Source organism: Bos taurus, chromosome 6 (genome assembly GCF_002263795.3).
Source record: "Bos taurus isolate L1 Dominette 01449 registration number 42190680 breed Hereford chromosome 6, ARS-UCD2.0, whole genome shotgun sequence".
Classification (NCBI taxonomy): domain Eukaryota; kingdom Metazoa; phylum Chordata; class Mammalia; order Artiodactyla; family Bovidae; genus Bos; species Bos taurus.
Window position 1 is genome coordinate 71027639 of NC_037333.1, and position 12816 is coordinate 71040454.

Here is a 12816-nt window from a genome sequence, read left to right on the forward strand (position 1 = left end):
CAACTTTTTTCCAATAAAAAAATTTAAACAAATAAACTTAATACTACTAAGTGGTAGAAAAAGCTGGCTCTTGACATGTTTGCAGCAATCAGACTATTTTATGGTGTATAAATAAAATTTTGCATATTGGGCTATTGGATTAATCATGGCCAAATCCTCCAACTAGTAATAGTTTTAGTTGGCATGCACATTCTAAGATTGCTAGCTTTTTGACATTCTGGTATTTTTTAGCCTCTGGTATTTTGTTGCTGATGAAATCCAAACAGAAAAAATTAAAATAGCTCCTTAAAACTCAACTCTACTAAGTGTCTTACATAAAAATAACTAAAGAGCATTGTATATGAGTAGCATCAACAGCTTCAAGAATCTAGGGAACATAATTATTTACAGCTTTATTATACACGATTTATCATTAAACACTAAGAAAAAATATTTTAAGATGCTTCTTTAATTTTCAATAAATTAAACATTTACAATCTCAGTTAAACTTTTACTAAGAATGTTTACAACACAGGGATTCTCAAACTTGTTAAACTTAGCAAGGATTGTTTTTCAGAAGAAAAGAAAAAAGTCAGTACATTTTATATCCCATAGCGTTGATTCTGCAGAATATAGCTGGTGTTCTGTTTAAAAAGAAAAGAAAAGTTTAAGTACAAATGGGTATATGAATGTATACATATACAAGTCTATATATACTTCCTTTAGTATAGAGATCTCTATAAATGGGCTTCCCAGGTGGCTCAGATGGTAAAGTGTCTGCCTGCAATGCGGGAGACCCGAATTTGATCCCTGGATTGGGAAGATCGCCTGGAGAAGGAAATGGCAACCCACTCCAGTACTCTTGCCTGGAAAATTCCATGGATGAAGGAGCCTGGTAGCCTACAGTCCATGGGGTCGCAAAGAGTTGGACACGACTGAGCAACTTCACTCACTTTCACACTGAGTTTGGTGTTAAAATCAGACACTTTTCCCACTTAGTATTAAATTTTTGTGTTCACATTTTATAATGTCTCAACATTTGTAATATTATAAAAGATATTTCTTTTTCATTAACTCTTTGTTCTAGTTCCTTGAAACAAGTAAAAATTAGGAATGTTTGCTCATATTCTTGATGTAACATAAGCCTTTGCCGAAACATGAGTTAATACCAAACATAGTTGATTCAAGTTCATAAGTATGTCCCATGAGCATATGAAATTTTTTCTTCAATTTTCCAATATTTGTATCTTTTATTTTTTTTCTTGTCTAACTGAATTGGCTATGGCATTAAGAACTACATGAAATAAAAGGAGACAGAGCATCCTTGTTTTGTTTCTGATGTTAATAGAAATACTCCAAAATGTTTTACTATCAAGCTTTCTACTGACTTTGTTTGAAACCATTATATAAATATTGTTAATTTCTTTTCTAATTTCTTTCTATAGGATCTTCTTTGAAAACACCAGAAATGTATGTGGCACTTTACCAAAGTATCTATAGGCATACCTCAGAGACACTGCAGGTTCGGTTCCAGTGACTATCTCAGTGAAAAAAGTCACAAATTTTTTGGTCTCCTGGTGCATGTAAAAGTTATGTTTATACTGTACAATAGTTAAGTGTGCAATAGCATCATGTCCAAAAAAACCCAATGCACATACCTCAATTTAAAAATACTTTATTGCTAAAAATTGCTAACACTATCTGAGCCTTCACCAAGTCATAATCTCTTTGCTGGTGGAGGGTCTTGCCTCCATGTTGATAGCTGCTGTAGTCACTGAAGGCTGTGGTGGCTGTGGCATTTTTTAAAAATAGAATAACAATGAAGTTTGCCACATTGATTGACTCTTCCTTTCAGGAACAATTTCTCTGTAGCAAACAATGCTGTTTGACAGCATTTTATTCATAGTAGCACTTCCTTCGAAACTGAATTGTATCTCAGGGAATAGGGAAACCCAACAAGAGGGAGAGTGGCAGTGGAATGCTGGTCAGTGGAGCAGTCAGAACACACACAACATTTACCAACTAACTTTGCCACCTTACATGGATGTGGATCATGGCACCCCCCGAAACAATTACAATAGTAGGATCAAAAGTTAAAGTGAAAGTGAAGTCGCTTAGTTGTGTCCGACTCTTTGCGACCCCATGGACTGTAAAAAATAGAGTGATGATGAAAAAGGTTTGAAGTATTATAAGAATTGCCAAAATGAGACATAACACATGAATTAAGCAAATGCCATTGGAAAAAAATTCACTGATAAACTTGCTCTACACAGAGTTGCCATAAACCTTCAAATTGTAAAAAATATATCTGTGAGGTGCAGTAAAGCAAAGTGCAATAAAACGGAGGTATACCTGTACTGAATTGATTACATAATTTTTATTTTAAAGGTGAAAATATTTTCATGCACTTCCTAATGTTAAACCATCTTAGTTGATGCAATGAACTTCAGTTCAGTTCAGTTCAGTTCAGTCGCTCAGTCGTGTCCAACTCTTTGTGACCCCATGAATCGCAGCATGCCAGGCCTCCCTGTCCATCACCAACCCCCGGGGTTCACTCAAACTCATGTCCATCGAGTCAGTGATGCCATCCAGCCATCTCATCCTCTGTCGTCCCCTTCTCCTCCTGCCCCCAATCCCTTCCAGCATCAGAGTCTTTTCCAATGAGTCAACTCTTTGCATGAGGTGGCCAAAGTACTGGAGTTTCAGCTTTAGCATCATTCCTTCCAAAGAACACCCAGGGCTGATCTCCTTTAGAATGGACTGGTTGGATCTCCTTGCAGTCCAAGGGACTCTCAAGAGTCTTCTCCAACACCACAGTTCAAAAGCATCAATTCTTTGGTGCTCAGCTTTCTTCACAGTCCAACTCTCGCATCCATACATGACCACTGGAAAAACCATAATCTTGACTAAACGGACCTTTGTTGGCAAAGTGATGTCTCTGCTTTTCAATATGCTATCTAGGTTATGGGATTATATAATTCTTTCAATATATTGCTGAATACTATTTTCTGTATTTTTTAATGTTTGCATTGATATTTATAAATAAAATTGGCCTACAGTTTCCTTTCTTATACTAACTTTGTAAGGTTTTGGTATTAGTATTTGCTGACTTCATAAAAGTATTTGAAATTTTTCTTCCTTCTCTGAGCTGGGAAATCCAAAATTTATTGACCTAGTACCTTGAGGGGAGAGTTCCCAGATAATGTTCTCAATTTTTCCCCCACAAAGTCATCAGTCTAGTTAGATTTTTTTTCTTTTTTCTGAGGTCAATTTTGGTAGCAGCTAATTTGTTATACAACCTCCATTTTATCTAGGTTTTCAAACTGATAGCCACAGTGATTTGCAAAGTACTTTTATGATTCCCATTACTTTTATATCTGTTTTAATTTCTCTCTTTTCATTTGTGTTTTTGTATATTTATGGCTTCTTTCTTTTTCACTGATTATCAGGCTAGGAAAATTAGGAGAGTGTATTACATATTTTATTAAAAAATCAGATTTTTGGTCTATTTACAAGTTCTTGTATTTTACCATTTTATAATCAATTAATTTCATCTTCCATTTTATAATTCTTCCTTTGCTTTCCTGAGGTTTACCTCACTGTTGTTTCTGACTTATTGACTTAAATTCCTAATTTGCTCACTCTTTCTTGCTTCAGTTCAGTTCAGTCACTCAGTCGTGTCCGACTCTTTGCAACCCCATGGACTGCAGTACACCAGGCCTCCCTGTTCTTCACCAACTCATGGAGTTTACTCAAACTCATGTCCATTGAGTTGGTGATGCCATCCAACCATTTCATCCTCTGTTTTCCCCTTCTCCTCCCTCTCTCAATCTTTCCCAGCATCAGGGTCTTTTCAAATGAATCAGTTCTTTGCATCAGGTGGCCAAAGTATTAGAGTTTCAGCTTCAGCATCAGTCCTTCCAATGAATATTCAGGACTGATTTCCTTTAGAATGGACTGGTTGGATCTCCTTGCAGTCCAAGAGACTCTCAAGAGTCTTCTCCAATACCACAGTTCAAAAGCATCAGTTCTTTGGTGCTCAGCTTTTTTAACAGTCCAACTCTCACATCCATACATGACTACTGGAAAAACCAAAGCTTTGAGTGGACAGAACTTTGTTGGCAAAGTAATGTCTCTGCTTTTTAATATGCACCCCACTCTAGTACTGTTGCCTGGAAAATCCCATGGATGGAGGAGCCTGGTAGGCTGCAGTCCATGGGGTCGTGAAGAGTTGGACACAACTGAGCGACTTCACTTTCACTTTCCACTTTCATGCATTGGAGAAGGAAATGGCAACCCACTCCGGTGTTCTTGCCTGGAGAATCCCAGGGACGGAGAAGCCTGGTAGGCTGCAGTCCACGGGGTCGCACAGAGTCAGACACAACTGAAGCGACTTAACAGCAGCAGCAGGTTGGTCATAACTTTTCTTCCAAGGAGCAAGCGTCTTTTAATTTCATGGCTTTCTTGCTTGATAGTGCTTAACAACTTGAATTTTCCACAAAATATGGTTCTGTCAGAGTCCATAAGTTTTAACATGTGTGTTTTCATTACCTTCATTTTCTAGAAATTGTACAATTTTGGTGTGTTTTTTTTAGTTAAAATATGTGATTTGATTTTTTGTTTCTATGGAAAATATTAAGACTTTTACATTCTTAGATAAATATGTACTCAAGGGTTGAGATTAAATTATATGAATGAAATATTTGCAAAAGTATGTTCAGCATAGAATCTGCATTTAGCATTACTTAAGTTAGTAGAATATTGTTTTATTTCTCTGGTGTAAATCTATCAGTGTGCATTTAATTTTAAAATGTATAGTATAATATGATTAACATATTTATTAAATATGTGTGGGGCCATTCAATAGCTACTAGGGTCTACTGTATCTCCGACACAGATATGGAAACTCTGGGAGTACCGAAGCAGAAGTCATGTTCTCCTGTCATTCCACATTTTTCTAGTTCTCTAAAGATGGTAAGCACAACTCTTAGAAAGAATCTTTGAATATAGGTTATTTGGAGGACAGAAAGGCATTCAGTCTGTAAGTTCTGGCCAACTATTGTGGATATTGATTACCAAAATAAATACACAACCTCTGACATATTCTACTTGTACAGTAAATGATGATTAGGTCAATGTCTGCAAAACTGATGATGACTATTGTGACATAGTGTGAGGCACATACAACATGGGCAAAGAAAATCTGGTCCTAAAATACTAGCATTTTCCATTATATGAAGTCCTCATAGCCTCTATCTTTGCAGTGTTTATATAGAATATTAATCTATACATTAATCAAATAATAGAAATATAGTGAGCATAGGTTAATTTGTGAAGATGTAAAAATGACAGAAATTTTCAAACTGAGTTGAATTGTGATACACATACCATTTTAAATGTAACCTTCTGATCTTCTTCCATTGCGTGGCTGGAAAATAGTAAGTTAGAAACAAAGCAATGTAACTGAGGAGGGAAGTTAATTTTCATAGAAAGCAGACTAATGATCTCAATGAGTGGTATTATTTCTTCCTTATCTATGTTTTCCTTATCTATTATTTTCCTCCTTCCTTCAGTCCATTCTCCTCCAATTTATTGTTAGAATTAGTTTCCAAAATGCAAATCTTACTATATAGCTCTGCTTAGACTTAATAATAATGTTGACATTCCTTAGCTAAATATTCCATTGGCTAATATTTCTTTAGCTCAATATTTCATTAGAACTTAAGGAGTAATATCGGGACTTCCCTAGTGGTCTAGTGGTTAAGATTCTGTGCTTCCACAGCTGAAGGCATGGGTTCAATCCCTGTTCACAGAACTAAGATCCTGAATGCCACGTGGTGCAGCCAAAAAAAAAAAACTTAAGGAGTAATACACCTTTGAGACACTTATTTCCTGCACATGAAACATTATGGAACTAAACTATGAAACAAGTGAATGCCATTTGGGGTATTTACTAACATGAATACTGGATTAGAGAAGAGATCAGAGATACCATAATATTAGAGCAATAAGGTGGTGACAGAAATGAATCTCAGACTGTAACCTTGATATCAAATATCTTGGGATAAACTTAAAAACAATTAAAACTTACAAGTTAATATAAATAAATGCACAGTGAAAATACTTTTCAATGCTGATATTGACTGAATTTTTAAAGAATTATAGTATATGCATACCCTGAATAAAAAGTATCTTCTACTTTGGCTTGCAATAGGACCTTGGAATTCTTCCTGGAAGAGAAAATGAGGATATTAAAAATCAAAAAGTAAAAGTAAGTGCCAATGCCTGAGGATACAGTTATTTTCAACCACCATAATTAAATAAAGAAGGAATCAAGGATCTGGGTATATAATTCATATCATTAAGTAATTTTTCTATTTACACCTGAAGAACTTTCAGTGATACTAGCAGTAAGATCAGAGTGTTGTATATTAATCTAATTTCCTTAACAGTCAAACAGATTCTATATTCAGGAAATTTTTCAATTGTATGTATATTCATCAATAAGTAGGCAGAAGACATTTCATAGATAAGTAACTATATTTATAATCTCCTTTCAGCATTTTGTTAGAATAAAAAAATTTCTTTATAGTACATGTATGTGCTAACAAATGAACAGGCAAAAAATATAAAATAGAGCTGTGTCATAGCTAAAATACACAAATACAGGAATTTAAATTAAAATTGAGGGATAACTTTGGTAAACTATATTTTTATTCATTGAGACTTCAGAGGAAATTTTCCCCATATACTTATATTCACTGTAATTTAAAAAAATAGGAACAAACTGATTATTGACAGTGGATATATTTTGAACTGTTTCTTTTTTCAAACATTTCATTTCAAACTTAATAGCAAAATATGTAACATTTTATGATTTCTATAGAGTTGGTTCTTGTAGCTTCCTATTTTAAAAAACTACTTATGTAAGTATCAGGACAGCAATCACTATGAAATTTGTCATCAAGACCCTTTTCAAATATTCCATAAACATAATCATATTTTTAGATTTTAAGAAATGTCCCTGACAGCTATTAAAATTTTAAAATCCTTGCTTTATAACAAATGTATCTTAAATTCTGAACATTCTATACCTAATTCTCATCCTGACTATAAATCCCCTGCAAATTAATTTAAAGATGGAAAATTTTAATATTTAAAAATATAAATATAAAAACTATATATTTATTTGGTTATATAAGAACAGATATGTATTTTATATTAAGCAGATATATTATATTAAGCAGAGAAAGTATATTATATTAAGTATGTATATATAAAGTATATTATATTAAGCAGAGAAAAAGAAAGATAGGATAACATGTAAGTTAAAATGTGCCCAAATTTAAAGTTTTCAAACTCAAACACACAGTTCTTTTTAGTCTTATCATTGGCGATAGAACAGTATATAAAAGAATTTGGGAGGTAACGCTAAAATCCATGTTGGGATGGAGGTGAGGATGTCCAGCAAAGAAAATGTAAGGAAAGTGTTTGACTTGACTAAAATCTTAAAATTCATTTTCTTTAAGAACCCAAAATATTTCACTATCAAAAATATGGTTTAAAATTTGGTGATTTAGGCCCAGAAAAGTCAATACTTAACTCTAATTTTTTTTTAATTCGTATTTTACTTTCTTTTCTCATAGATTCCTAGGAAACCTAGCTTGCTGTGAAATACTTTTAGGAGCTATCGTTTATCCAATAAGATATTACTACCAAGTTAGTAATATCTAACTTAGCAGCAGCAGCTTCAGTCGTGTCCAACTGTGTGCGACCCCATGGTTGGCAGCCCAGCAGGTTCCCCTGTCTCTGGGATTCTCCAGGCAAGAACACTGGAGTGGGTTGCTATTTCCTTCTCCAATGCATAAAAGTGAAAATATAGTCTCACTCAAGGTGGAACATTGAGACAAAGTACCAAACTGGCCACACTACTGAGTAGTTTTGATTTTGCAAATAATAACATTGAAATGTTGTAGTAAACTAATAATTTTGCTGGTGTGTTTTAAGAAACTGGATTTTTAAATTGTAATCTTACACTATTCATAAGTCAAGAAGACTCTTTAGAAAGTAAAAGTTAATTTAAAAAGCATATATCACTTCTAGAAAGTTGACAACTGATTTGATTTTTTCATGTTGGAAATTCTAAAATTTTAAGGGGCTACTCCAGTTCCTCTTCCATTTCTCAAAGTTGGCAGCAGTATTGTCTTCCATGATGGAAGCTTAGTTCAACCACGTGAAGAATTTATGGAGGCGATAGTGATCATAAAAATAAATTTTGAGGAATTTATGTGCCTAAATTGTATGCATTTTTTAAAGTATTTGAAAACTTTTGGTAGTAGAAGAATAAAATTAATATGGTACTTAAGAAAAATTTAACAATAAAATAATAAAAATATTCAAGATTAGATTACCAAGGGAACAGCATAGTGGAAAAAAATATTTCCCTAAACTAGAAGGCAAGAAATTGTTGTAATCTCTAATCCCACTCACTACTGTGATCTTGGGAAACTCCTTTAACTATTCTGAGTTGTTTTTCTTTTTGTAAACCAGGCATAACAATACTTATGTAAGTATCAACAGAATTGTCAAAAGAATAAAATGAGATCCCGTAAGACTGAAAACTATAATGTACCCCAACAATGGAAGGCATTACATAAGAACAATGCCTACAACCTTTCATCATTGAGAGAATTAGGATTCTTTTCAAAGGGCAGTAAAAATGTCAGAATTTCCAGTTTAAAAACATGTTAACTCAGTTATATTTACCTTAAACATAAGACACTGAATTTGGGCCATATTTTTGCTAATTGTGGGAAAAAACAAAATACCTACATTTAATTTCTGATATATTTACTTCATAAACCTTATTCTTTCTAATGCTTTACTACCTGGATAGAAAGCTTGTCATTCAACCACATGTACACAGAGGAGTCAGTAAAGGTCCTTGATCTTTTCTCCTATTCCTATCTAATGACTCGATAGGAATGTCCTTTCTCTGCCATGTCCTTTCTCAAACCAAGAATGAATAGGTTTCCTCACTGGGAGGGGCTGGTCCTTGAAAGGAAGTCTAATCCAGGCTTTCTTCACTGCTCACTGCCTGAGTTAGAAGGGACTTATTACGGGGAGGGGGACAGTTCTCCTTTTCCTGAGTGTGAAAATACTCCTGCAAACAAGTGCTCTGGCTGTTACGTGAGGCTTATCCAGGAGATCTTATAAACCACCACCCCTAGGAATAAGCAGAAAGCGCTGCCCCACACAGAGTGGCGAAGCAAGCGTGCAGTTAGTTACATACGTCCAATCTGAACCTCTTCATTCTTCTCTCATGCAGTTGTGGGACGAGCTGCAGCAGCGGATGCAGGACAGACGACTGAGAGACACGAACACACACACGTGATGAGCACAGAGGCTTCTCAGCATTGGGCATAAAGACGGCTTCCTATCTATTTTTGTTATTACCCACTATCCTCGCTCCAGCCAAAAAAGAACAAGAAAGATGTGACCTAAGACAGTCCTCTGTGAGCATTTCAAAGAGCCGTGGATAGTAAGCCAAGAGATGGAATAAAAGTTGGCAGTTCTGTGCTGGGAATCTCGATCATTCTGTTGATGAAGCTCTTTCCTGAGGGCCTGAACTCCATCACCAGCCAACAAGAGAAACACCTGCCTGTATCTTTGAAGAACAAAAAGCCGCCTGTCTGCTTCCAGACTTACTAAGAATGGTCTGGGACAAATGAAACCAACTCTGTGAGAATCAGTTTTCCGTCATGAACACGTTCATCTGGAAGATTATACTATACACACATCTAGTAATCTTCTTTATAAAATACATATTTCATTTAAAACTGAACACGTGGAACAAGACAACAAGAGACACAAAAAATGCCAATGTGTCATTGATGGTGAAAAATGTGACTAAGATACATGTTCCCAAGATGTCAAGATGCCAAGCAGAAGAAAATGAAAGCACATTTGAGACATGTGGCTACCTGATACGGTTTCATTTTAAAGGCATTTCTTCAATGGAACCTTCTCACAAACATTAAATTCATTCATCAAACGGATTACTTTAAGCCACCTATAATGGTTACCTGTTAATCAGTTCAATGTGTATTTAGTTTAAAGCTCATATAACCTAACTTTCAACTCCTCACATGTAAGAGAAGTTGTTATTCAATGAGATAAATATTTAAAACTAAGTTTATAGTTACAGTCACGTTCCTACAGGTAAACATATGTTTAAAATACACTATGTTCCTCATTCCATAAAATGGTCCATGATAGTGAGTCACAAGCTTAGAAAGAATATTATAGTCAATTAATTTTTAAGTATTCTAGATTGAAACACTGAAATAGGTTGGTTAGCACTTTATAAATCCATGCATACAGAAAGAAAACCACCACTACAGCCACACAGTTTAGAAGTGAAATGAATTAAAGTTATTGTTATCTGGCTAATCTGAGAGAGTAAATTCTCAAATTAAATACCTAGTTATAAATAAGGAGCTCTTAGGAATACAAGTCAATATTTCTGAAAAAGTAAAAGTGTTGGTAACTCAGTCATGTCCAACTCTTTGCGATCCCATGGACTGTAGCCCTCCAAGCTCCTCTGTCCATGGAATTTTCCAGGCAAGAATACTGGAGTGGATAACCATTCCCTTCTCCAGGGGATCTTCCTGACCCAGGGATCGAACCCAGGTCTCCCACACTGCGGGCAATAGTTACATTTTTGACAATCATCTTTTAAAATATTTCTTAAAATGACTTTGCATAAGTCTCCAAAAATCACTGCAGATGGTGATTTCAGCCATGAAATTAAAAGACGCTTACTCCTTGGAAGGAAAGTTATGACCAACCTAGACAGCATATTCAAAAGCAGAGACATTTCTTTGCCAACAAAGGTCCGTCTGGTCAAGGCTATGGTTTTTCCAGTAGTCATGTATGGATGTGAGAGTTGGACTGTGAAGAAAGCTGAGCACCAAAGAATTGATGCTTTTGAACTGTGGTGTTGGAGAAGACTCTTGAGAGTCCCTTGGACTGCAAGGAGATCCAACCAGTCCATTCTAAAGGAGATCAGTCCTGGGTGTTCTTTGGAAGGAATGATGCTAAAGCTGAAACTTCAGTACTTTGGCCACCTCATGTGAAGAGTTGACTCATTGGAAAAGACTCTGATGCTGGGAGGGATTGGGGACAGGAGAAGAAGGGGACAACAGAGGATGAGATGGCTGGATGGCATCACCGACTCGATGCACATGAGTTTGAGTGAACTCCAGGAGTTGGTGATGGACAGGGAGGCCTGGCATGCTGCAGTTCATGGGGTCTCAAAGAGTCGGACACGACTGAGCAACTGAACTGAACTGAACTGAAGTCTTTTTCCATTGCAGTAATCAACATATAAACCAACGTGATTTACTTAATCATATTTGCTTTTTTTGGCCTCTAAAATGTAAGTTGCATGACACTTACTGCCATTTTTTCTAGTACCTAGAATTGTGCTTGGCTTGGTACATAGAAGATATGCAGTAAATAATCGTTGAATGAATAAATGAATGGATTTAATGTACTTGTAGCTGTTGAGATATAAAATAAATGTATAATAAATACTGAATTCCATTTGTTCATCTCTATATAAATGTTTAAAGAAAAAAAAAAACCATGAATCTCGATCTAGCTCTATGAGATAAATTGCAAAAACAGTTTTTTAAAAAAAATACAAGTGATCACTAATAAGTAACTCTACAACTTACCACAACATTTGAATTGCCCAACTTTTGAGTCTTCGAATAATGAAATAAGAACTGTTAAAAAAAAAGTAGTGAGCTTTACTATGAATGATCAGAGGTTTCCTGATTATTTTTAAATGTGAATTCTTGTGAAATCACCTTACCCTTTTGGTGTTATCTTTTTCATCTGTTTCCTGTTGAAAAGAGATTTATAAATATCACTATATTATATTAGAAAATAATGAGAAATATGTAAGATTATAATTCTTAAAACATGTGCTACATATGTTATATATAAAATATAAGACTGAAATTAGTTAAGTACATATTGTTCTAAAAATAAATGGGCAATTAACTAAAAACTGTTTATAAATAAGAGTATGAAAAAAGATCTCTGTTACAGCATTATTCATAAGAGCGAAAAATTGGAAACATCCTGAGTGTTCTGTAGTGGTGGAATGGGAAATTCTGATATGATCACACGATAGACTATTCAGAGAAAAAAACTAGAAGGAATCACATCAAACTATTTGTAATTGTCACTGCATAGTAAGACTTATCAGTTATTTTTGCTTCCTTCCATAAACTTTTCTAGAGTCCTCTCTCATTCCAAAAATTTGTCTTTAAGAATGAGACATATCATTCCCTTTTTGTTGTTCTTTTTTGTTCTCATTTGCTTTTAATATAAATAGCAACTCATGGGTAAACACCATTGTCATATATTTTCTCTTAATTAGATAAAAAGTCAATTAAGTGGTTTGGAAAATGTCACCATTAAAAACATCAGAAAAAATACAGTTGTAAACACTTAGTTTCCAAAAATATTTATTCTTCTAAAATATCAAGTTTTCTTTGAATTACTGCATGTGTGAGGTATGGAAGTCAGAACACACCAGCGATAATAGGTTAAACTCCTAATGAAAAATATTTTCTAAACCTGAGGCTTTTATCCTTAATAAGGTAGTTTTAAAATTAGTTCACCTACCAGATACAGAACATCAACTGAGGTATGGCACATTATGCCATTTTTCAAGTTCCCATTGCCTCACTTCAGGACAAAAAGTTCTCCCAGAAAAATCAAATAATAATTTTAATAAGAAACCAAGACATCACAGTAAGA

General features: G+C 34.7%; 1 protein-coding gene across 3 annotated transcripts in view; it reads right to left on the reverse strand.

The window, feature by feature from the left end:
• Positions 1-430: 430 nt before the first annotated feature.
• The window catches only part of NMU (neuromedin U), a 33843-nt gene continuing 21457 nt past the window's right edge, over positions 431-12816 (reverse strand). Inside the window, exons 5-10 of one of the 3 annotated variants that reach the window (XM_005207972.3) lie at positions 11861-11890; positions 11721-11771; positions 9272-9346; positions 6156-6209; positions 5368-5407; positions 431-623 (exon numbers count right to left, since the gene is read on the reverse strand). In XM_005207972.3, coding sequence (XP_005208029.1) covers positions 5372-5407; positions 6156-6209; positions 9272-9346; positions 11721-11771; positions 11861-11890 — 246 coding nt within the window. In that variant the 3' untranslated portion in view covers positions 431-623; positions 5368-5371. Of the gene's footprint in view, positions 624-5367; positions 5408-6155; positions 6210-9271; positions 9347-11720; positions 11772-11860; positions 11891-12816 lie in introns of those variants that run through there. The other 2 variants (XM_010806137.2, NM_001191153.1) reach the window with 2 other exon arrangements.